A 26,610-nucleotide genomic window follows, 5' to 3' on the forward strand; every position below is an offset into this window, starting at 1 on the left:
TGTCACACAGGAGGAAACGGGCCTCGGCACCAACGCACCAGGACATGGTCTCAGGGCCGTGACAGTGGCCTTGCTGGCGCCCACACTGTGCAGGCCCCGCTGCACCAGAATCACTCACTAAGCTACTGTGGAAACCGCCAGTCCCCGGGATCAGGGCTGTAAACACCAGGGTGCACATAGGGTGCAGACGGCTACCATCAGTGTGGCGTGGTCCCAACTCTCACAGGCCAAAGGCACCCGCACACGGATGTGCGAGCTATGGCAGAATAGCTGCTAATCTGCGAGCGCACAGAAGAGCACACTAACGACAAACCTTTCTATTTCTGAAATATATCAGCAGGGTCTGAGATCCGGGTGAAGATAAGATGAGACTGAAGCAGACACCACGTCTCACAGGCACCAAATACCGGGCCCCGTGTCTGTGCTGCTTCACAGCACATCCCGTGTTCTGGTGCGTTGGTGCCGAGGCCTGTTTCCTCCCGTGCGACAGCGCTGAAATCAGAGTGCCCTTCAGTGCTGGACAGAGTGTAGGAGGTGAGGAGAGGAGCACACCAGGGGGTCAGATTTGGTGGCAGCTGAAGCCTTGTTTAAACACCTTTGTTTCAACTCCAGGTACTGATCCAAAACGAGGCATCAGTCATGCGGGGCTTTCCCTGGACAGCCCAGTTCCCTTCTGGACCCACTGAGCCCAAATCCCTGAGGGATGCTGCATGACTTCGGGCTGTGAACACCATGGGCCGCCCCAGGGAACAGGCCTCGTCCAGAAGCATCACGTGCCCCTAGAAGCATCACATGCCCCTCCGGCCCTCGCTCCACAGCACCGTGAGCACGTCACCTCAACACCACTAACCACGCGTGATGAGGGCTTCTACTTCCTCACCTCCCCCAGCCCTGCGCTCCCAGGCGGCTAGGTTCTTGAAAGCGTCTCTCTCTATCTGGCACTCAGTACGTGTGTGTCCACAGTGCGCACATGCATTAACACTTAATAATTATCAACTAAAAATGAAGAACACAGAGTAACACAGTACGGTCGTGCAGAATTACATGAATCAATCATAAAGAAAGCAAAAGCAGCAAGCATGGCCAAGAACAACTGTTTCCATTACAGCGTTTAAAAAAAATGGAACAACACGAAAAATACGTCTGTTTAGGGGTGAAAGAAAAATCCACATTCGCTTTCTTCTGAATTTTGAATGCTTCTGAAGGGTAGCTTGTGAGTCAATAAATGGATACTATATACTTTCCTACGTCAACATTTACATCCATGAACTTAGAAATATAAAAAGAAAGGGAGCGAAGCAAACTTTCTCAGTCTCTCCTTTCTCAACATTTCACTGTGACAGAAATCCATTGACAGATGGATCAGAAATAAACTTTCCCAATCCCGCCTTTCTTACCGCATCTCAGTAATAACAGAAAACAAAGATACCTATACAGGTATATCCTGAATAACCTAAACGGTGGCCACAAACATCATAGATAAAATGGAGTTTGGGGACCATGGGGAGTAAACAGAAACTTCTCCTTGTAGATCCAGGCCCCCCATTAGGAAAGCACAGTCAGCTCACAGGCAGTAACTAACAAACATGTAAAACTGTGGCCTAAAACAAAAATCTTAAATTTTCTCCCCTTCCAAAACAGGGATTCTACGAATACGCTCTTTCTGTCTGACGTGCCGGGGCACATGTCCTCTCATCTGAGAGCAACACCAAATCCAGAGGGCCTCTGAAAGCAGAGATAAGTCTTCCCAAGGAATCCCACCACACACGAGTACTTCCTCCAGAGGTTTTGAATGCTTTTTAAAAATTTTATATTTTGCCTTAAAAATATGTAATACATTCATACAGTTCACAATCCAAAAGGCACAAAAAGTCACATGGTGAAACGCGCCCTTCCCTCCCTGGCCCCCTGCCCAGCCCTCCCCCCACCTGGAGGCAAATCTTTAGACTCTGTTTTACGCGCACACGATTAAACAACTGGATAGTCACGCCCTTCTTTCTCCCGTTTTTGCACTCGAGTTACCAAATGAAATACACAACATCTAGTCAAATGTCCAAGGCCTGGGGCATACTTACACAAAAAACTGGTGTTTCATCTGAAATTCAAATTTATCCTGAATTCTATTTGCCAACTCGATCAGATCATCATCCCTACGTTACTATCTACTGTTCTGCATCTTGTCTGCTTTTGTTTCTTTTTAATTGATAAAGTTTTCTTTAATATTCTAAATTTTAAGGGGAAATAGACCACTTAGAACAAAGCCTAAGAACGTTTTTAAAGGCACTTTTGTTCTCAGTCTACAACACGTCTACACATACAGGTCTACACAGCAGGTCTACACCTGCTTCTGCCTCCAGCCGCCTCCAGGGCGAACCTCTGGGCAGGGGCATGGACACGGGGCTGAGGTGTCCTCTCTGCCACCCCACTATGAATGGAGGGCAGGGGCCTCGCTGGGCTAGGCAGTGCTGGCCAGTGCCTCCGCGCCCTGGGCACGGCGCTGACGCCGGGGATGCACAGGGGGAAAGGGGCCGGACACTCACGCTGCCACAGAGCGCGCGTGCTAGCGAACCAACACAACAGCTGAAAACCGATCCAAAAATGTTTGCACCTTACTGAAACAGAACTCTCGGAGTATACTCTCACTAACTCTATGGGAAAAAAACAAAAACTCACTCTCCTCAAATTGAACTGGCATGAAAACTAGAACACTTTAGTAAAGTTGATGACTATACTGTATGTATTTTTTGGTACATACAGGTAAAAGAGGAAATGTATTTTTCTTTCTGTTGTTCCATTATTTTACAGCATGAAATTAACAAACACATGAAAACATTTAAAGAATTCTTTTCAGGAATAAAATAAGAACAGAAGCATGTCTTAGATTCTACTTTATGTATTATATCAAAATAGGTAATAAATATCCCTTGTTTCCATTTTTTTTAAAAGATCAAAAAACCAAAACTCCAAGTCTGATTAAATCCAATAAAAACCTGTATGATCAGTGTGGAGAAAATTCAACAAACCGATACAAGATGCTAAAAGGTAAGTAACGCTTATATATGAGAAAGTTTTGATTGTTCATTCAACATGTAAGAAATGACACTTAAAATATAAAAACAGACAAAAGAAATATTTCCACGTACCACTTAAGATGACAGACTCTAATGCACAAAATTTGAGAGAAAAATTCCAAGTCAGAAGGAGAATTTCAACCAGGAGAACAAGGAGAGCCCCAAGGACATCCTAAACCTGCTCATGACGGAAGCGAGCGCCCCACACAAAAAGCTATAGACACGAGTGGCACCACGTGGGTGGTGGCCTCTTGGTCCCCTGCCCCCCGGGGGTCATCAGACACGCAGCCTTGGATCCCCTCTTCCTCCCCACCCTCTGCCCCTTGCCTCTCCGTCCCGGCCCCCCGGGCTCACTCTGTCCTTGCCCTGTCCCTGCCTCCTCCGCCCCCTGCCTTCTCCCCCTTCCTCATTTGGGGGGCGTGGAGCTGAAGGAAAGGGAAACAGCTCCTCTCCCTCCTTTAGTCCAAATTCTCACTTAAAGCTTATCCTGAACAAAGGCACTGGACATTTCTGCAAAATAAGCTTCTATTAAATGAAATGAAGTCTGGATATGGAACAATTACTAGATACGGATAAAATGAAAGTACATTCAACTCTTAAGATAAGTTATTTATATTAACCTATAGTCAGTTGAAAAACGAACACATCCAGCCTCTGGCCAGCTAACATGATCCTGCCCATGAGGCTGTTATGCTCGAGCTGAGAAAGTAGTAGCACGCATAGCATTACCTTCGGAAGTGTGATAGTTGTAGCAGGCAAAGTGATTCCTTCTGCCTGGGGTTAGAGCACATGCACAGGACCCAGGTGAAGGCGCAGCGGCAGGACAGAGGCCATGCAGACGCGTGGAGAGGGAGAGAAGGAGAAGGTGAGCTGCAGGGAGGCGACCGTCCAGGAGGAAAAACACGTCCCGCCCCCGGCCCTGGGCTGGAGTGCACGACAGAGTGCTCCGCGCAGGGTGTGTCTGAGAAACCCAGGCAGACTGTTAAGGAGACACTGAGGCAACAGGTGAGTCCCCGAGCGGCGGGACGGCAGCAGTTAGTCCGTCACAGAGAGACCCTGCCCTGCTCCTTCTGCTGAAAGAGCACAGTCAAACCCAGAGCACCCCTGCTCCTCCAAAAGACAGTGGAAGTGTCCACCCACATCTCAACAATGCCTACGGGACCTGAGCCCAACCCTGAGGATATGTGCTTGGCTGACAACGTGTCCAGGGAAATACTCATTCGTAACAAGTCAACATCTGTGAGCATCTGGAAAGTAAGTCCATTCAACCCCGCGAGCTGGCTGTGCTCAGTTAACACAACGACACCTTAAAAAGAGAGCGTGACCTGGTGAAGAGCCAGAGCTTGGCCGGCATTCAGGCCTCCTCCCCCTCACCTGCTCACCTGAGAGCACGGAGCTGAACTTCAGCACCTGTGGGGCAGGCAGCCCCACGCATTTAGGGTGCATCAGACTAACAGGGGTCACAGGTGCCCATCTATTCGGACCACAAGTCTCTCTGGGCACCACCTCAGTCATCTCTGTACCTACTGTGCAGCCGCACGTAGAAGCAGCTCAGTAAGATGACTTAAGGAGCCAAGGGCCGAGAAGGAACCCCGTGTATTAACCAGTGTGTGGTGTGTGCTGCTGCCAGGATCTGGTGACAAGTAGGACACAGCTGGTATTGATCTAGGATCCGTTTGCTTCCTACACCTACAAAACCTTCTCTGTGTGTTATTACCCGGGAGACCGTAAGTATGAAAGAAGCCGTCAAACAGCAGGTCTCACTAGGACACAAGCTCCCAGGCGGGGGTTTACTCCGCTTGCGGGTGCTCTAGTTCCGAGGCCCAGGGCAGCGTGTGACAGGAAGCCACGGGTAAGCACTCTCAGCCCGCCTCTGCCCCACGGCAGCGTTCCATTCGTCCCTGAAAATTACGCTGTGTCAGCTGCTATTTATCCGCTCTCTCTGGGCTCATACGCCTATTTTCAAAATTTCAGTTCAGGAGAAAACAATCATGAGCGTCCAGCACGCAACGCAAAATTTTGTCAGACCCAATGCCCAAAGATCCTAAAAACGTTGAAGTTCAAAAACCATTGGCTGTCTCCCAGCCGCCGTTCACTCACTGCCGCAGACCACGGAGCGCCAAACCCTCCCACGGCTACTAGAGACACAGCCATGTTTCCAAACCACGAGAGAAACCAGTTTCATGAGCTTTTCAGCCAGAGAACTGAAGACAAGGCAGCACTCACATTTCCTCACAGCTAATCCATTTTAAAAAACCTTCAGACATAATTAAGTATACAAACCACTACCTGCAGCACACGGCCACGGCCTACAAACTACAGGGCATCAGTCACACCAGCAGCACGTTCCCTGTATCAACACAACACAGCCCAGCTGTGCCACGGAGGCTGCTGGGCCACAAGGACCACATCGAATCACGAGTTAGTTATAATCTTGTAAACAAAAATAAATACTCAAGAATCAAAGAAGAGAAAAACATAATTCCTCTCCAAGAACCACAGATTATCTACATAACCAGATTGTTTTTAGCTAGCTTTTTCTATAATTACTTATTGAGCTTTATTTAAAAGCAGTTCTGGGTAGGAGGACAATACTCTGCTCTTCACAGCAGTTTACAGTCAGGTCACATGCTACCATCTTAACCAAATAAATAAGAAATGCTCTAGTTCAGCTGAAGGATAAACAAATGTGTCACACACACATCACATGTATGCCAATATGTACACTATATACGATGTGTGTGTATAAAACCTTTCTTTAAGAATGTCAATGTATTTCTCTATCTGATGGCCAACTTATAGCAACAGCTTTAGCTTAAGAGCTCAACAAACAAAATACGTAGAGGACTAAAATTAGTCTATTATAATTTTAAAATTAAGCAAATACCCATTGTCTTACAGATGGATTTGCAGATATTCTGGGTACTGTTCATGCATTAAGCAACAGTGTGATTAACTACACACACACACCTGCCTCTGTTAAGTCTGTCCTGAGTGGAGTACAAGGTCACTTTGTCATCTTCAGCAGATGGAGTATTTTACAAGGTTATTTTGGAAAAAAATTTTTATGAGGAAGTAGATCATTTCAACTTCTCCTTAAACTATCTTCACTATTTAAACTTTTGTTTTTCAATATTCATTTTTGTCCATGTGACGTTTACTTTTTATTTATTTATTTATTTTATTTTTTTGGGGGTACACCAAGTTCAATCGTCTGTTTTTATACACATATCCCCCTATTCCCTCCCTCTCTCGACTCCCCCTGCCGTGATGTTTACTTTTATGCACGAATATATTCAATACACACTCTGACTTAATAAGGGTTTTTGTTTTTTAATAAATACCATGTTATGATAGTTACTTTTTTTTTTTAAATAAATGGTCTAAAAACAGATTTTCAGCCAAAAGAAAGGCTATTTAAATAACATTCGTTAAAAAGCCTAAACTGTAAAGCTAGGCACACACACTGGTAACGCCTCTCACCTGGGCTCAGCTCCACGAGGTAGGGCAGCTTCTCGGGGGGCAGTGCAGAGCCGTAGCCAGAGCCGTCGGCGTGCTCCTTTCCCTGCAGCGGCTTCCCATCCACGTGCTTCTTGCTCTTCTTTGGGACGTAGTCTGGGGGCCTCCTCTTCAGCTGAAAGACTAAAACCCCTGCAACAGTAACACTGTCAATCATCAACCAGACTCAAGTGAGTGTAGATGGCCAGCTGACTGGCAACCAACTGTTTAAAGATTGATCAGGAAAATGTAATTTAACAACATCTCCCAAGGAGTCATTAAGCAAAAACTTATCCAATTTATACTCTCCCTCAACAGAGGAAATACTAGTCTCTTGATGTGTTCTTGAAAGCTCTACAAGCAATTTCCAAAGAGTATTTTAAATTAACACCTGCCCAGGCACATCACACGCTTGAAAAACACCTCACTTTCAGAATGAGTGCTTCTATTGGTAAACAACTCTATGATCAATAAACACTGATACACACGCAACAGCACACGCGCACACACGTGCACATACACATACATTCATCTGACTTTACATAATTCAACCGAATTAACTCAGAGTTCAAAGCAATCTGACTTTAATAACGTTTCACTTTATACTGTCGAGAAACGGTACTAAGCGAGTGTACCAATCCACATTCAAGTAGCACAGGACTAACTGGCAGTCAGCGTTCTGCCTTTATTAACGCAAAGGCCTCCACTGAGCAAGTTAGCTTAGGATGTGTATCTGAGAGTAAGAAAACTCAATTTCATCAAAAACATACCTTTAAACCCTCAGTGCTTTGAAATAATTAGCAGAAATCATTTAAATAGTGAAAAGTCTAGATTCCTTACATGAAAGGATTAATTTACTAGATGATACTCAGGGTTGAAGGTTATTTTCCCTATTGCAACAAACCTGTCCAAACATCGCCAGTCCACCTGGCCAGCAGGGAAAGGACCCCGCTGCTGACAGACAACAAGCGTGCCCCGGTCCAGCGTCTTCTGCGCCAGGTCTCCCACCAGACTCACCCAGCAGGGAGCGGCCCTCAGGATGAGGGGACCACCTCGGACCCACCCAGCAAGCCCGAGGAGGAGGCAGAAAGCTCACAGCAAACAGCCATCAGAAGGTACTGGCAGGCGCAACACCCTCCTACACCTTCTGCTAAGTGAAACGACTGAGGTATCAGGTCAAAATGTAACGCATCACAGAGGCAAGTCTTCAACAGCGACGCTGCCCTCTACCTCGGTCACTCGGCCACTCCCTGAAGATCTGCAAGGGACACTCGTCGTCACCAAGGACGGCCTCCTGCGCACCTCGTTCGTCGGAAGGCTGGGCCCCAGGAGGAAGCAGGACCTGAGAGGAAAGAACAGCCGACCGTGACCACACCCAGCGGACTAGCAGGGGTTTAAAAGAAAGTTTACTGTTTCCGAGGACATAGTCGCCGTCGCACTGGAGTGCTCAAACACTACAAACGGTTCTCAAAACCATCGACCAGAGAGAAGGAGGGCAGTTTATTCTTTATTCGCGCGCTTTTCTGTCCTGCCCTATGCACTAGCCTGAGTCTGCTGGCTGACACACTCTCTTCCGGGAGGACAGCACGCAATGGTTAACCTGGGCATGGCTTCTTGAGGAAAGGCGACTGCAGCTCCCACCTTTCATAATCAAACTGTTTTTAATAAGGTAGTTTCATCCAACATGTAACCTTTTAGGACAACCATCACATAATGACACAAGATATTAGCTTTCTTCTTGCAGAAAATTCTTTTATGATTAAATTTTAATCAGGTAATTTAGATGTATTACACGGTCATTCATTCAACAAATGCTCTAAGATACTGCATTCACGATACTCAAATTTGTAACATTATTAGTTTTTACTCTATGTGTTTACAGCAAACAATTTTCTTAATCATTCAGGAAAGCACCCTGAACACGGAGAAAAGAGCCACTGACCAGAGCTCAGTCTCCGACACCCTGCTGACATCTGCCCCACCTCCCAACACGAACCAAAACACAGCCACAAAAAATAGGAAAAGCCAGGCGCTGGCACCTGAAAATTATTTTAAACCTCGAGTTAATGTATGATGTTCTCTTAAACAGATCTTACGCCCAATCAGACCATCATGCACGTGTATCAAACAGGTCAGACTTCTGTAGAACTCTGACACTTCTCTCCACACTGCTGCAGGTTACCCTAAAAAGACAAGTTTATTATAACACACCCTTCAGCTAAAGTCACTGCTCTTTCCTCAGCGTCTTGTATTAAATGCAGCCTCTTGGGCCTGGAACACACACTGTGTCAGGATCTGATCCTCACTCATCCCTCTGGTCTGAGTCTTTGTCATGCATCCTCATAGATCCAGTCACAGGGAATTCTTCTCCAAGTTCTCAACTGGGCCCCTGCTTTCGTGTCTAGCTAGTGTCCCCTCTCACCGCTCAGCTCAAGCACAACTCTTGCACGGAGCCTTCTCTGACCTCCGCTCTCATTCCAAGCTCCCGGTCTGTGTTTCTCCCTCTCAGACTCTCTGTCTCCCTTTACTATAAATTTATTCTTTTAAAGGCAGTGCTTATTTCTGTATCTCAGCCAGTATCTAACAAGTAAGAGGAAGCTACATGTTTACTGAATAATTCATTGAATAGATGTAACAAATGAACGATGAACAGGAAAGAGCTACATATTACAGGATCTATGGCAAGAAAACGAAGCGTTTCTGTCTCGAGGCTAAAACAACGATCAACTCTTATTTATCCTGCCCTCGCGAGCCTAAGCTTGCAAAAGAAAATGCGCGAGAACACAGCAGGACATAAAACCAAGATTAGGCGACCCTCAAAAGAAGTCACCAAGTGATCTCAAAAGGGGCCGTCAGCAAAAGCCCAAAGGAAGCGTTTACAACTTCATGACCCTGATTAAGATGTCTTTCACTTTCTGACTTGCATCAGTAAAAATAAGGCAGAAATGAAGGAAAGGGAAAGTGCTGATGAGACAGTGCAGCCAACAGAAGTTTTAATACAACCGGAATGTGGAGAATTTTTGACTCACCCGTGTACATTTTTCTGATCATGCTGTCAATAATGATGTGTTTATTTTACATAAGAAGGTTCACAGCTAACTCACACGTGGCATTTTCAAGCTTTCTGCCCCTCTCCTGCCCTCATGCAGGCAGCTAAGTGGCTCGTGTGCAGCCTTCCTACGCATTCACCCTCCTTGGTGCTCACCTACACACACACACACAACTCTGCTGTTTGGCTTTATTTTGTGATGACTGTTTCTCCAAAAATGGGGTATTTTATAAGATGTAAATACGTTCAAGTCAACTGGTATTGGTCTAATTGAAAATGTCTCACACTGGCGAGGCATTCATTGGCATAAGCATCCCATAAGCGATGAACACATGACACTGGGAAAAAAAGTCTGTACAGAAATACACTCAGGAATTTACTGGCTATTTGTTTACTTTGCTGTTCTAACTAATATTTACCATTGTATTTCTAAAAAACATCTTCAATATCAGACACTACCTCCACTCTGAAATGGTCTATTCTGCAATGCCGTATTTTTCTCTTTCTTGGCCTACACTGTTATTTTGCTGGAGCATGTCCTGCAGCACCTTTCTGCGAAAGGCTGCGTGGGTGGGAGGTATATTCTTGCCATGTATGTCTTCAAACATCCTTCTCCCATCCACCCAACACGTGACTGAGAGTCTGGATTAGAACTCAGTTCCCTGTGTCCATGGTTACTGCTGAAATGACTGGTGCCAATCTTGTTCCCAGTCCTTTACATGAGACTTGCATCTTTTTCTTTGGGATCATTACCCTCTTTTCTCTAGTTCTCTGCAATGGCAAAATCCTACACCTTGGTTTGGGTCTTTTTCAAAGCAGCTGTCCCATTAGTCAGTGGGCCTGTTCAACCTAGAAACTCAAATCCTTCAGTCCTGGGAGACAGTCTAGTATTATTTCTTTGATAACGTCTCTAATCCATCTCCCAGTGCTTTTTCTACCTGGTCCTCCTTTGGCTAAATTTGAAGGTAGCACAGATAATCTAAGTTTCTGATCTCCTCTTCCTTTTGTTCTCTGGCAGAATCCCTTCACCTTATCTTTCATCCCTTCTCCTGACATCTCACCCCACCCTGTTTCCTCAGGCTTTCCAGTTCCCAGGGGCCCTCTCACTGCATGCTCCTCCCTGCCTTGCTCTGACCCTGTTTCCCAGATGCAGCATCCCTCTGTCTCTAAGTCTCTTAGCTTTCACACACTTCCCTCTGCTTTCTTACTTTTGTCTCCAGGTCCTCTCATCTGTTTGTCTCTCACATTAAAGGCATTTTAAACGTCTGTTGAATCCAGGCCGTCTACTCACACTGACAGCGAGTCCCAGGACAGCTGATGGCACCGGTGAGGACGGCTGCTGGCGGCCTCTGAGGGAGGCTTGTGGACCAGAATGTCTGAAGGTCAGTTTCCATGCACATCTTTCTTCTTTGATCAGAAACTGCCTTCTGGGAGGAATCCTTCCATCTTCTGGCTGTCAGTATTCTGGGTACAGCCCTCCCGTCCATCCTCCCGCTCCTGGTAGAGACCCTGCTATGCCAGTTACCCCAAATCCAAGGCCTCCTTCCCCATCAGATTTACTCTGGCCTTCAGATGGTGAGATGACCCCGTGGTAGGGACGGGAAGGCAGGCTGGTGGAGGCTAGTATTTCTCATAAAAACTTTAAACCCAATTTGTTTTTAGCCCAACTTTCAATGCTGCCTCAGAAAGAGCTAGAGCCCCTCACTCGAGTCTGTGGGGGTTGGGATACAGGCACCTGCGTGCTTCCCCTTAGCAGGCCCCCCTCTGCAGGCTGTTTCTGGTCCAGCAACTTAGATACCACTCACTTAGTACTTCAGAATTTCATTGTCAACTCTTCTGCCATCTCTTCTCTCATTCTCTTTGTTCTTGTGCATTTACACAGGGTTTTTTATTCCTTTATTGTCATCTCAATGGGATAAAGGCATCTGTTTTCTCATCTATTTTCAGCTGAAAATTGGCCTTTATTCATAAAATTACAGACCTACCAAATAGTTTTCCCAACTGAATATAAATTCTTAGCTTTCAGCAAAAAGAGAAAAGCCATAAAACTCAAGCAAGGCCTTTTACTTAATACCCTCTGCAGCAACCCTAGAAGCACCGCTGAGAGTCTACAGAAGGCCACGCACTCTGTCCGCAGCCTGTAAGACCGAACATTGTTACGATTCTGATTCACCTACAGAGTCACTGCAAACCCAGCCACAGTTCCTGCAGGTTTTATGTAGAAATTGATAAGTTGATTCTAAAATTCATTTGTAAATGCAGATAACCTAGAATAACCAAAGCAATTTTTAAAAGCAAGAGCAAAAAGCAAAAAAGCAAAAGCAAAATTGGGACTTTATATGATTTTAAGACGTACCATAAATCTACAGTAATCAATATAGTTTGATGTTGGCAAAAAGACGTAAGATACATAAATGAAAAAGATTTCAGAAACAGAACAAATTCCAGAAAAAGAACCAAAATATACGGCCAACTGATTTTCAACAAAGGTAATGCACTCAGTGGGAGAAGAGACAGTCTTTCTAACAAATGGCACTGGATCAGCTGAGTGTCTGCAGAGAAAAAACAAGCACTGACCCTAATCTTGCACCTACACAAACATCACCTTGAAATGGAACACGCAGACCCAGATGTAATACCTAAAACTATGAAACTTCAAAAATAAAATATAGCTAACAGCGCCGGCAACACTGGAAGAAGCAAATTCTTATACAGAATACAAAAAGTAGAGGATGCTAAAAAAATATTAAAGTTGGACTTCAACAAAATTAATAAATTTTTACTCATTGAAAGATACCATTTTAAAAATGAAAAAGGCAAGGACTTTCCTAGGTGGCTCAGTGCGTAAGAATCTGACTGCCAATGCAGGGGACACGGGTTCGAGCCCTGCCCCAGGAAGATACCACATGCCACAGAGCAACTAAGCCTGTGCGCCACAACTATTGAGCCTGTGCTCTAGAGCCCATGAGCCACAACTGTTGAGCCCATGTGCTGCAACTACTGAAGCCCACATGCCTAGAGCCCGTGCTCTGCAACAAGAGAGGCCACCGCAAAGAGAAGCCTGTGCACCACAACGAAGAGTAGCCCCCGTTCGCCACAACTAGAGATAGCCCTTGTGCAGCAACGAAGACCCAAAACAGCCAATGAAATAATAAATTTAAAAAAAACAACAAAAAATTGAGACCCCTAAAATAATCTATTAAAAAGAAAAAAAAAAAGAAAAAGGCAAATCAAGCCAAAAAATATTCACGGTATCTGAACACACAGGACTTGACAAGAATATAGATCCTCAGAGAAATCCAAATTCCTTCCACCAGGAGAGGCAACTACACCCATCACAATGGCTAGCGGTCAGGATGACTGACCAAACCAAGTGCAGGTGTGGAGCCGGGCAGTGGGCCTCGCACATACCAGCGTGGGGTGTAAACGGTATAACCATGTTGGCAAAGAGTTTCTTTAGAAGTTACACATATGCCTCCAATGGAATTGAGCCATTTACTTGAATATTTACTCAAGAAAAGAGTGATTCTATGAGAAGACCTGCACAGGTGTGCTCACAGCAGTTTTACTGTAAGAACCAGAAACTGAAAACTAGAAACAACGTGAATTCCATTCACAGGTAACAGATGAACAACCTGCGACACATCCACAACGAAACATGAAACCCAAAACCCAAACAGGCACACGTGGACTTCCTAGGTGGCGCAGTGGGTAAGAATCCGCCTGCCAATGCAGGGGACACGAGTTCGAGCCCTGCCCCAGGAAGATACCACATCCTGCGGAGCAACTAAGCCCATGCGCCACAACTATTGAGCCTGTGCTCTAGAGACCATGAGCCACAACTATTGAGCCCATGTGCCACAACTACTGAAGCCCACGTGTCTGGAGCCCGTGCTCTGCAACAAGAGAGGCCACTGCAATGAGAAGCCTGCGCACCACAACGAAGAGTAGCCCCCACTCGCCGCAACTAGAGAAAGTCCGTGTGCAGCAACAAAGACCCAACACAGCCAATAAAATAAATAAATAAATAAATTTATAAAAAAAAAAAAAAAAAAAACCCACAAAAAAACAAAGAGGCACATGTGCGTCTCCGAGGGTGAAGGAAGTGCCCATAGTGCTGACGCGTCAGGGCTGACAGAACCGTGAACTTGAACCACAGGTAACGTGCTGTACTTCAGTTTTTCCTCCATAATCTCAGGGTGGGGGGGACGACACAGGACGACTAAAACAAGTAACACTTCTATTATGTAACAATCAACTGCTCAGATGAGAGAAAGGAGGACAGCTTCTTTAAAAAATCTACTTCCAATGAGTTTTTGACAGAGAAATAACGGTTATAAAGAAGTCAGTATATACTTGTGACTAACTTAAAGGTTAAGAATTTCCCAAAAAGTCTGTCTGAGAAGAGAAAATCTGCTTGATTTACTTGGTGTTAGCAAATTAATTTCGAGGCATAAAATCTCACTCTATTTCTCCAGTACTAGGATCAAACACACGCACATTCTTTATCCCCAAGAAACTGTGGACGACTGCTAGAGCTGCCAGCCAGGTGCTGCTTAATGATGAACAAATAGCAAATCAAGATTCATTTACCAGTTTAGTCGCTATGATATATCTTAGTAAAAACTGTAAGAAAAAAAATCACTAAAGAAGATTTTACTAAAATAAAATTGTTACCTATATATGCAAAATAAAATTGGAGATTGGGGTTGACATATACACACTAATATGTATAAAACAGGTAACTAATAAAAAAACTTATTTTCGAGGAAAAAACAAAAAAAAGAATATGTATCAAAATATTAACAGCACTATCCTTTGGTATTAGAACTACAGAGGACTGTCTTCAGTTGCCTTTTTATACTTCTCTTTGTTTACAACAGGAACACACATTACTTTTGTAATGGAAGGGAAAATGCTGGTTTATATATATATATACACATGGTTTCAGTTTACCAGATTCTAAATGATACAGCGGGGAAAAAGCAGCCTAAGTTTAACTTCGTTTGAAGAATATCGAGCATGTGTCGCACTGGAAAGTACCGCTGTGACAGGTACTCACTCGGGCAATGCAATAATCCTTAGGGTTCTCTTTCTCCAGACCGTACTTCTCTAAAGCTTCGGCCACAGCGAAGTCTGCGGGATCCGTAGTAGACAGCAGGATCGTCTTGTAGGGAATATTTGGTTTTAAACTATCTGCATAAATTCTCAATGTTCCACCTGAAAAAAACATCATGACATCTTTGAGCACAACTTCACTTTACTCCAAGAACAGATCTGCATACGAATTCCATCCCCACTTCCTGCTGGGTGACACACTGGCAGGGACACGCCGACCCCATGCCCTGCGCTAGAGCGAGGAATCCTGTGCAAGGCTGTTTCTGTCCTCCCTCCAAGCCCATGCAGGTCTCACAATGGGGAGCTGATTCCCAGCGGGGGCGAAGGATGCAAAAGGAAGAAAGCCCAGATCCTCGAAAGTGCTGCTCTGTCTTCAATCGCTTGCCCACTTCCTCACCTACACAGCGCTAGACATCTACTCTCCCTACTTCCTCTACTTCCTCATCAACAATCTGCAGCTTAAAAACCCAGAAAAATATTAATCCCACTAAATAACTCAGTTTTTAAAAAGTGAACTAGAAACGAGGACACTTCAGGTGCTGGAGTCCAAGGATGTTTTGTAAGGGATCTGCCACCAAAGCACTGGCCTCTATGTACATTTCCAGGGGCTGCAAACCAGAATGTCATTTCCAGCTGTGAACTCATTTGGGAGGAAAAAAGGCAACTAGAGCAGAGCAATTTGGATGTCCTGAGGTTTTCTTTTTCGTTTGTGTATTTCTTTTTAAAGAAATCCTACATGTTATATTATTGACATTTTTGGTGTCATAATTTTCTTTCTACTTACGATCTAAGATTTTTAAGCCCTAAAATCTTCAGTCTCACGGAAACACTACTGGGGGCAAGAAGGCCAGCCAAGCAAGGACACATCCCCATGCAGTGCGGGACCTCAGGGAGACTGCCTTACTTCCTTTCCTCACCTCTAAGTTAAAGAGCTGGAGTAAACATCTGAGGGTCTCCTGAAGCAGATTCTAAATTTCTGTGACTCCTTTCTCTTCTGAATCCTAGTGCAGCTATTCGGGCTCCTGAGTATTTCTCACACCCTCTTTTTCACAAGTCCGGCACACACTGCATTATGACAACTTGACTACAATACAATAATGCTGGTCTTTTACAAATAATCAGCAAGCCTAGGCGGGTACTAGAGTGTGGACGTGTTGACCGTGGATCAGGAGTCAGGCTGTCTACGGGCTCAGCGATTAAGGTCCCTCCCCGCCGCCCATCCCATAGCTGAGGACACGGTATGAACTGGTCACTGTCCTAGGTGTCACACAGCTTGTAATCTGACTGTGGGGTAGAAATCAGGGGAGAAAACTAACAAGAAAACAACATGCAGACATAAAATATGACATCAAAACACAAATTGTGGGGGCGGGAAGAAACAAATGTAGATCTTTCAGAATGTGTATGAACTTAAAATGACTACTAGTTTATCAACATATATGAACCCCATGGTGCCCACAAATCAAAAACCTACAATAAACACACAAAACTAGAAAGAAGGAAACACAAGGACACCACTAAAGAAAAGCATGAAAATGGAAGAAACGAAAAGAAAAAATGAACAGAAAACTACAAAAACAAGCAGAAAGCAAGTAATAAAATGGCAACAAGTACATACCTATCAATAACTACTTTCAATGTCAACGGACTAAATGCTTCAATGAGAAAACACAGAGTGGCTGACTGGATGAAAAACAAGACCCACCTACATGCTGCTTACAAGAAACTTCCTTCAGAGCTAAAGACACATACAGACTGAAAGTGAGGGGAGAGAAAAAGATATTTCACACAAACAGAAACAAGAAAATGGGGAGTGGGGAAAGCGGGGAGGGTTGGGGGGGAATGAACTGGGAGATTGGGATACCAAATTGTACAATCTAAATATATGCAGTTTACTGTATGTTAACTGTATCTCAAGAAAAGTTCCTAAAAAAAATAAATAAATAAAAAATAAATAAAAAAAAGAAAGAAAGAAATAAAAAGAAAATGGGGGCAGCAATACTCGTATCAGACAAAACAGACTTTAACACAAGGACAAAGAAGGGCATCGCATGACGATGAAGGGTCGCTACATGGAGAGAACGCGCTCACTCACATCCGCGCACCTCACTATACAAAGCAAGTATCAGCCGACACACGCACGGAACGGACAGCAACACCACAGCAGTCGAGGGCCTAAACCCCACTTACACCCACGCACAGGTGAGTAAGTAAATGGGTACAGCCTAATTCAAGAGGTCTTTAGTTTAAAAGCATAAAGTATCATCACAATAGAGATACATAACCCACCAATTTCCTAAGGAAAAAGAGACAGAAGAAAAGCTAACATTTAAAAATTCTACCATCAAAGGGAACGCTCTTGCACTGCTGCTGGGAATGTAAATTGGTACAGCCACTGTGGAGAAGAGTATGGAGGTTCCTTGCAAAACTAAAAATAGAACTACCATATGACACAGCAATCCCACTGCTGGGCATTTACCCAGAGAACACCATCATTCAAAAAGACACATGCACCCCAATGTTCACGGCAGCACTATTATCAATAGCCAGGACATGGAAGCAACCTAAATGTCCATCAACAGATGAATGGATAAAGAAGATGTGGTACATACATACAATGGAATACTACTCAGCCGTAAAAAGGAACGAAACTGGGACATTTGTAGAGACATGGATGGACTTAGAGACTGTCATACAGAGTGAAGTGAGTCAGAAGGAGAAAAACAAATATCGTATATTAACACACATATGCGGAATATAGGAAAAGGGTACAGATCAACTGGTCTGCAAGGCAGAAACAGAGACACAGATATGGAGAACAAACATATGGACACCAAGTGGGGAAAGTGGGTGATGAACTGGGAGATTGGGATTGCCACATATACATTAATAAGAAAAAAAAATCAAACTGTACACTTTAAATATACGCAGTTTATTGTATGTCAATTATATCTCAATAAAAGTTCCTAAAAAATTAAAAAAAAAATTCTACCATCAACTAAAATCTGTTTGTATAAATATACATTTCAGTTCTAAAATTAAGGGAGGGGGACGTCCCTGGTGGTGCAGTGGTTAAGAATCCTCCTGCCAATGCAGGGGACATGGGTTCCATCCCTGGTCCAGGAAGATCCCACATGCCGAGAAGCAACTTAAGCCTGTGTGCCACAACTATTGAGTCTATGCTCTAGAGCCCACAAGCCACAACTATTGAGCCTGTGTGCTGTAACTACTGAAGCCCAAGCATCAAGAGCCTATGCTCCGCAACAAGAGAAGCCACTGCAATGAGAAGCCCATGCACAACTAAGGGTAGCCCCCGTTCCCTGCAACTAGAGAAAGCCTGTGTCCAGCAACGAGACCCAACGCAGCCAAAAACAAATAAATAAATCTTAATTAATTACTTAAAATAAAACAAAACAAAATAAAATTAAGGCAGGATTATTCCCCTATTTGGAAGATGAACAAAGCGTGGCCCACAGAACACAAGGATCCCACCTGCAACCCAGAGTGCACGTCCTAGCACTCCACGGCTCCCAAGACTGTTAACAAGAAAACTGAGGTAGAAGGGCTGACTCCCAAGGGCATCTGGAGGTCAATTACACTTGGAAGACACCAGAACGTAAACACATCTGAATATTAAAAATACCTTCCAAGGTCTGGGACCAAAGCTTGCTGTAAGTTTCGACTTCTGACCTGCTGTGAAGCGAGTCAGACAGATCTCTGCGAGTGCATCATCAGAACCCGCGGACCAATCCTCGAGCTAACGAGACAGGAAAACTGCAGACTCAGCCGTCACTCTCATGGAAGCTCACCCACCTGAGAGCGAAGCTAACAGCTACAGTAGGTTATGAGGATATGTTTTCCTAAGTCATTTATTAAAGACAAACCAACAGAATACTTGAACTTACTATATCTGACTGCTTAATATTAACCACAAACAGTAATTCTGCCAACAATATCTAGTTTTTTAGGGTTTCCTGGGAGTTTGTATAGAAAAACGTTCCTTCCACCCCAACCATGCCTTTAACAGACAAGCTCTACTCTACTGGATGTTGTGCTGTTTCTCCTCCTAAATCTCTGGAAGGTTTTGCTCCTGTTTTCTGTGCCTACTCCTCAACAACGCCTTCCCGTCACCTTCTATGTTACCTGCACACCTGCTACCTCCACCAAATCCCTCCAATGCCCAGCGATGCTGCGGCCCGAGGACAGACTGCCCCCGAATCTTTCCCTTCACGTGGCACTGCTGACCAGTACTCGGCCACCAAGCTGGCAGCCTAAAGACATTCCCCCTGCACTGCACCACGTGGGCCCCTCCCAAGACACACAAACAAAGCCCGCTGCCCACCCCAGACACTCCATCACAGACCCACATCCATCCAGCTCAAAGCAGGGCATCACCCTGAAGACCTCCCCTCTGGAGAAAGCTCAGGCTGGTACTGGTTCCCCAACATCCTCTCTCTCAATACCTGCTCCTGCCCTTCTCTCTTCACGGTCACTGTCCACGACTGAGCTCACAGACTCGGTCCTTCCAGGGCCACATCGACCCTCTACTCTGCCCTCAGAGTAATCGCTCCAGGTTTGAGGCCTGGGCTAAACTGAAAGCTTTGTAAACCCCCAGCTTAAAGCCCCTTCAGCAGTTTATTAACAGATCGTATCAGATATTTCCACCAAAGTGCCCCAATGGCAGAGGAAGACAGACATGGATCTCTGGGCACAGCCTGAAGTCACCTGCAAGAAGTTTCCTGCTTTATCTTGACATACATAATGTTGCATCCTCATCTACATTAAAGACATTTTTTATAAAAATACTGTACTGTTACCTATAAAAACTGACACTCTAAGCCAGCTCTCCTTATCCTGACTCACACGCCCCTGAGCCCATACGTGAACATTCCTCCAGGAGTCACTGAGGAAGTTACTTCAGAAGCGAGGTCGGACTCCTTCCCAGGGCTGGAGCGTGGTCCACCTGTAGCAGGGACCTCCTGAGCATCCCCCTCGTCCCCCCTAAAACTTCTACTACATTCCTTCCTCCTCATCTCGGTAGTTTCTCTCTCCTTCCTCCTTATTTCTTCTTCTCTTTTCCAGTGCATACTTTTTTTTTTTAGTCATTTCAAATCCCTGACTGAACAAGATAGAATATATACAAACAGATAATCGTTTAGGTCTCAAAAGCCATCTATTAAATTATTTATAGACCTAATAAGTCTCTCAGTGTCCTAGTTCTTTTTGAATCACTGATACTACAATTCCCATGAAACATATAATTAAGGCTCTGTTCACAAGCGCACTGATGCCGGAGAGGCAGCCAGGTTCTGGGGCCGGCTCCCGTGACGGCTGGGACTGGGGGACAAGCCACGCTAACACACAAAGCTCTGAGCAAGCTCACAAGAGATGGGGTCGCCAGCAACTTCTGCCACGTGGGCAGAATTGAGAACCATGGTCCAGACGGCCTCATGGATGGAGACAAGAAAGGCAACTGACACAACAGAGAATATGACACAAGTGTGGACACAGCGTCCCCTGACAGAGCCAACTGGCCGCCATGTAAACACATCGGGGTTATAAAAAGGTCTGGGTAGGGACTAGCACCCTCTGACTCAGGCTTGGAGTCGAGAGAATGGGCCCGCAATCAGGCACTCCTTCCCAACCACAACTGCTATAAACGCGGCTGTGGAGAAAAGCTGCCAGTGCCAACTCTCAGACCCGGAAACTAGCGAGCAAACTGACAGGTGTAGAGCATGAAACAGGATGAGGCACCTGAATGTAACATGATAAGAGAACTACAGAGCTGATGACTCACCAGGCCAGACACTTTGGGGAAAGGCTGGATCAATGAGACAGCCTTCCAATACAATGATTTTGGGAACAAATGATTATGCTATTACTTTTTAATGAGTAAAACTACTTTATAACTGATTTGTAACTTTATAACAAACATTTTATTTGCTGAATGCAATTACAGGTTAATTACAAATTAAAGTTATATGTCAAATAGCTAAAAACATACAAAACCAATTTATAGCTCCAAGAGTAAAGCCATGTGTTTTCACTTCTGGTTATAACCTTCCTTTTCCTCAGAATACAGGGTGATCCCCAGGAAGCATCGTGGTGGGAGATGTGCTCAGGATGCTGCACTTGATCTAAGGGGTTGAGAGGGACAAAAGCTGGACTTCGCTACGTGTACCTTGTTCTGCAGATCTGATTTAGAAACTGCTAAACAACACTAAATTTTAAAGAAGCAAACCTCTAAAATCAAAAGTTAAATAAAACAAATAAACCTAAGTATTAGGGTATATAATTACATACACAGGAATCAATTATGTGCTTTCAAACAGCACAGACTTCACAAAAGGCCTAAAATGTTTTCAGTATCATATTGTTATTAATAACAGCATTTTTATTTTGATATTATAACTAATATAATTATGTTATAAATAATTATGTTATTGTTCTTAGGAGGAAAGAATTTTATCTTTAGAGAAAAGACAGCCAGACTTTCTAAAATCAACGTAGTAAAAAAACAAATATTTCCTAAGCTCTGTCCACTAAACAGTCTTAGATGCAAAGACTAGCCAGTAACAAGGAGCACTCCCAGCCACCAGACACGTATTCCCTGAGCTGACTCCTAGCCTGGGGCAGGAACAGCACAAGGTGAGCAGACACCCTGTCCTACAGGGCAGCTCTCGAGATCACCAGACCATGTCACAGCCTCCATCATAGGTGCCCGCTGAAGACGCCCGCTGGCTCCAAGTGACCACTCAAGAATCAGCCAGGGAGAGGAGTCAAGATGGTGGAGTAGGAGGACGTGCGCTCACTCCCTCTTGCAAGAGCACCGGAACTGCAACTAACTGCTGAACAACCATCGTCAGAAAGACACCGGAACTCACCAAAAAAACCCACCCCACATCCAGAGAGAAAGGAGAAGCTGCAATGAGATGGTAGGAGGGGTGCAATCGTGTTAAAATCAAATCCCATACATGCTGGGTGGGTGACTCACAAGCTGGAGAACAGTTATACCGCAGAAGTCCTGAGGGTTCTGAGCCCCATGTCAGGCTTCCTAACCTGGGGGTCCAGCAACGGGAGGAGGAATCCCCAGAGAATCAGACTTTGAAAGCCAGCGGAATTTGACTGCAGGACCTCCACAGGACTGGGGGAAACGGAGACTCCACTCTTGGAGGGCACACACAAAAGTGTGCTCCCCAGGACCCAGGGGGAAGGAGCAGTGAGCCTATAGGAGACGGAACCAGACCTACCTGCTGGTGTTGGAGGGTGGCCTGCAGAGGTGGGGGGCAGCTGTGGCTCACCGAGGAGACAGGGGCACTGGTGGCAGGGGTTCTGAGAAGTGCTCATTGGCGTGAGCCCTCCCAGAGTCCACCATTAGCCCCACCAAAGAGCCTGTAAGCTCCAGTGCTGGGTCGCCTCAGGCCAAACATCCAACAAGGTGGGAACACAGCCCCACCCACTGGCAGACAAGCAGATTAAAGTGTCACTGAGCTCCACCCACCAAATCAGATTAAAGTTTTACTGAGCTCTGACCACCCAGCCCAACCCACCATCAGTTCCTCCCATCAGGAAGCACCCAGGAGCCTCCTAGACAGCTTCCTCCACAAGAGGACAGACAGTAGAACCAAGCAGTATCAGCAGTATTTCGTCTTGTGGAACTGAAAACCACAGCCACAGAAAGATGGAGAAAATGAAAAGACTTTGTACCAGATGAAGTGACAAGATAAAATGCCAGAAAAACAACTAAAGGAAGAGGAGATAGGCACCCTTCCAGAAAAGGAATACAGAATAATGATGGTGAAGATGATCCAGGACTTTGAAAAAAGACTGGATGCAAAGATCGTTGCAAGAAAAGTTTACCAAAGACCTAGAAGAATTAAAGAACAAACAGAGATATGCAACACAATAACTGAAATGAAAAATACACTAGAAGGAACCAATAGCAGATTAACTGAGGCAGAAGGGCAAATAAGTGAGCTGGAAGACAGAATGGTGATAATCGCTGATGCAGAAAAGAATAAAGAAAAAAGAATGAAAAGAACTGAAGACAGCCTAAGAGACCTCTGGGACAATGTTAAACTCACCAACATTCGCATTATAGGGGTCCCAGAAGGAGAAGAGAGAAAGGACCCGAGAAAATATTGGAAGAGATTCTAGTTGAAAACTTCCCTAACATGGGAAAGGAAATAGCTACCCAAGTCCAGGAAGTGCAGAGAGTCCCAGGCAGGATAAACCCAAGGAGTAACATGCCAAGACATATAGTAGTCAAACTGACAAAAATTAAAGACAGAAAAAAGTTACTAAAAGCAACAAGGGAAAAAGGACAAATAACATACAAGGGAACTCCCATCAGGTTAACAGCTGATTTCTCAGCAGAAACTCTGCAAGCCATAAGGGAGTGGCATGATATATTTAAAGTGATGAAAGGGAAGAACCTACAACCAAGAATACTCTACCCAGCAAGGATCTCATTCAGATTCCACGGAGAAATCAAAAGCTTTACAGACAAGCAACAGCTAAGAGAATTCAGCACCACCAAACCAGCCCTCCAACAAATGCTAAAGGAACTTCTCTAAGCGGGAAACATAAGGGAAGAAAAGGACCTACAGAAACAACAACAAAACAATTAAGAAAATGGTAATAGGAACATACATATTGATAATTACCTTGAATGTAAATGGACTAAAAGCACCAACCAAAAGACACAGACTGGCTGAATGGATACAAAAACAAGATCCATATATATGCTGTCTCCAAGAGACCCACTTCAGACCTAGGAACACATACAGACGGAAAGTGAGGGGATGGAAAAAGATACTCCATGCAAATGGAAATCAAAAGAAAGCTGGAGTAGCGATACTCATATCAGATAAAATAGACTTTAAAATAAAAAATGTTACAAGAGACAAGAAAGGACACTACATAAAGATCGAGGGATCCATCCAAGAAGAGTTCACAATTATAAATATATATGCACCCAATATAGGAGCACCTCAATACATAAGGCACATGCTAACAACTATGAAAGAGGAGATCGACAGTAACACAGCCATAGTGGGGGACTTTAACACCCCACTGACACCAATGGACAGATCACCCACACAGAAAATTAACAAGGAGACACAAGCTTTAAATGACACAAGAAATCAGCTTGATTTAATAGATATCTATAGGACATTACATCTAAAAACAGCAGATTACACATTCTTCTCAAGTGCACATGGAACATTCTCCAGGACAGATTACATTTTGGGCCAAAATCAAGCCTTGGTTAATTCAAGAAAATTGAAATCGTATCAAGCCTCTTTTCTGACCACAACACTATGAGATCAGAAATCAATTACAGGAAAAAAATTGTAAAAAACACAAACACATGGAGGCTAAACAATACGCTACTAAATAACCAAGGGATCACTGAAGAAATCAAAGAGGAAATCAAAGAATCAGTAAGGACAGCAACCACAACAGATGGAAAAACATTGAGAAGTTTCACATCCATGAGTTTATTAAAAATTCTACAAACCACTGCTCACCTGGGAATGACACTAAGGTAAGTATTTCTGTCCCACTGCCTCCCACCAAAAACCCTAAGCCTGTGTCTGTATCTAATCAAGGAAAACAGGAGGTAAAAATGGTAAACCGCACAACACGATGCAGTTGGCAAAACCCAGAAGACATTCAACCCTCGGTTTTAAAACAAACCAACGAGTAAGCAAACTGAGGGGTAAAATAAAAGAAAGGAAAGGGGATTTTAGAATGAAAGACGTAAAAGTCAAATTAACCAGTTGCGATATTTAGGTTTTATTGGATCCTGACTCAACTAAAGGAATTATCTGAGGTAATCAGGAAAATTTGAACAGTGACTTGCTATTTGGCGATTTTTAAGGAATTACTGTCGATTCTTTTCTATGTGATAATTGTACTGTGGTTTGTTTTATTTTTGTTTTTGCTTTTTGATCCAAAAATAATACTTTAGGAACGAGAGCAATATATGTAGAAGCAAAAATGAAACATTATGTGTTAATTACGGAAGCTTGCTTGGTAATAAGCACAAGGGAAGTTCACTATATCTTACTCTCTTCTTTTGTATATATTTGACATTTTCTAGAACTTGAAAAAAAAAAAAAAAAAAAAAAAAAGAGCCATACTGGGGATAAATATGTAACTAAACACACTGAAGGCAAAACTGATTTTGTACCAGACACATGTGGTACACACTGGCTATGAATAGGCTACGTCATCCATTAACTTCACTTAAGCAAGGCCTCAGGCATATATGAAAGGATTAAATAATCCTTTCATATATGCCTTTACAACAGATAGAGGAAAACAATTCAAAGTCTGTACCTGAATCAGGCCGCCCATCTGAGCTCCGAAATTCCTGCATCCTCTTTTCCAATTTCTGCTGTCTCCGCCGTTTCATAACCACCTCGGGGTTAGAAATTGTTCGGGTAAAGCTAGTTTCAGGCATGTCTTTATAAACCTCAGCAGCCAGTCGAGAATTCTCACTATAAGGAAAAAAAGGCAATAACAAGATTTTTTAAATTTTATATCAGAATCAGTTATACTGCAATCATACAAAACTCAAAACGCAGGTGTGATTTGGCTACAGTTCCGCTGTGTGCTATTCATCATGTGCTAATCACAGTGGACAAAGAATAGAGCTGCTCTCAATGCCAGCTGGAATACTGAACTACACAGAAATTCATAATCAAAATTCTACAGTGAGTTAATAGAACTTAACTGAGTATTCAGTAATAAAGCTAAAAGAAAAATGTATAAATTATACATTTCAGTTATTTCCACCATGGTTATCTTAAAATAGGCTAAATGAGTGATACAACATTCCAACCACCAGAAATAAAGGACTGAACATACTTCAGTTTAGTAAAACTCTGTCTTCAAATTATAGTAAATCTTGAAGAACTCAAACAGCATGAGTTTCTAACAACTAAAAGATTTACCACCGTTCACACTCTTGAAGCTACATTTTTAAAAGGAAATTGCTCCGAAAGTTCCCATAACGAGTCAATTGTATAGAATGATGAGTTGGATAACTAAATATTTAGGTTAAGATTGATGTACTTGACTAAATCTTGATAAATATACTTTAAAGATGTCATTTTTAAAATCATAAAATAATTTTAAGTCAGTCAAGCTTTGAATCAAGTTAAACTCATTTTAAAGCCATTTTCCTAAATAATTTATCATCCTATAAACTAAATTAATAGAACTGTAGCCTACATTTTAAACTCTCCTTTTCCTTGATATTTTTCATATATGAGCAATCTATGTATACAAGTTCTTTCTCTTGCATAAATACACTAAGTAGAGCCTTACTATGTAATTCTACAGTCAAGAGTTCAAGTGCATCACGTAGGCATCTCTGCCTAACAGATTAAGATCTAAATCCACTTTGATGCAATCCACAACAGGCTCAAATTCCACTCTGAAGTAAACATCCTTCACTGACAAATGGTTAATATCCTCAAGACACACAGAACACTTAGAATCAATCAGAAAATGGAAAAAAAGACTTGAAGGGGTCGCTGCAACAGAAGGCTATAAATGGTTAGTGACCGTGCAGAGACATCCCTTGTCAATGGTGCAGTGAGTGAGTCACGGCAGACCTCACACTGCAGGGACCATGCACCGCTCTGCTGCTCTCGGCAGCTGTGAGGGTATGACACGCGAGGCTCCGTGGCACGGGCTGTGGAGACCTTCCTAGGGGCTGATTGGCAACACAAGCATCCCAAGGTGTCGGGTATGAGTCCTCAAAATTGTAAAAACAAGCATACCCACTGGAGGATTACTTATAACACCAAAAAAACCCGGTCAACTCTCCACAAGTACATGAAAAGGGCTAGTTTCATA

General features: G+C 43.8%; 1 protein-coding gene across 17 annotated transcripts in view; it reads right to left on the minus strand.

The window, feature by feature from the left end:
* The window catches only part of AFDN (afadin, adherens junction formation factor), a 129,241-nt gene that overhangs the window by 64,145 nt on the left and 38,486 nt on the right, over positions 1–26,610 (minus strand). For 16 of the 17 annotated variants that reach the window (XM_057739033.1, XM_057739021.1, XM_057739032.1 and 13 more), the window contains 4 exons: positions 25,084–25,244; positions 14,681–14,838; positions 7,800–7,911; positions 6,555–6,722 (listed from right to left, as the gene is read on the minus strand). In XM_057739033.1, the coding sequence (XP_057595016.1) occupies positions 6,555–6,722; positions 7,800–7,911; positions 14,681–14,838; positions 25,084–25,244 (599 nt within the window). The remainder of the gene's footprint in view (positions 1–6,554; positions 6,723–7,799; positions 7,912–14,680; positions 14,839–25,083; positions 25,245–26,610) is intronic. The other variant, XM_057739023.1, reaches the window with a different exon arrangement.

This window comes from Hippopotamus amphibius, chromosome 6 (assembly GCF_030028045.1).
Source record: "Hippopotamus amphibius kiboko isolate mHipAmp2 chromosome 6, mHipAmp2.hap2, whole genome shotgun sequence".
Lineage (NCBI taxonomy): Eukaryota > Metazoa > Chordata > Mammalia > Artiodactyla > Hippopotamidae > Hippopotamus > Hippopotamus amphibius.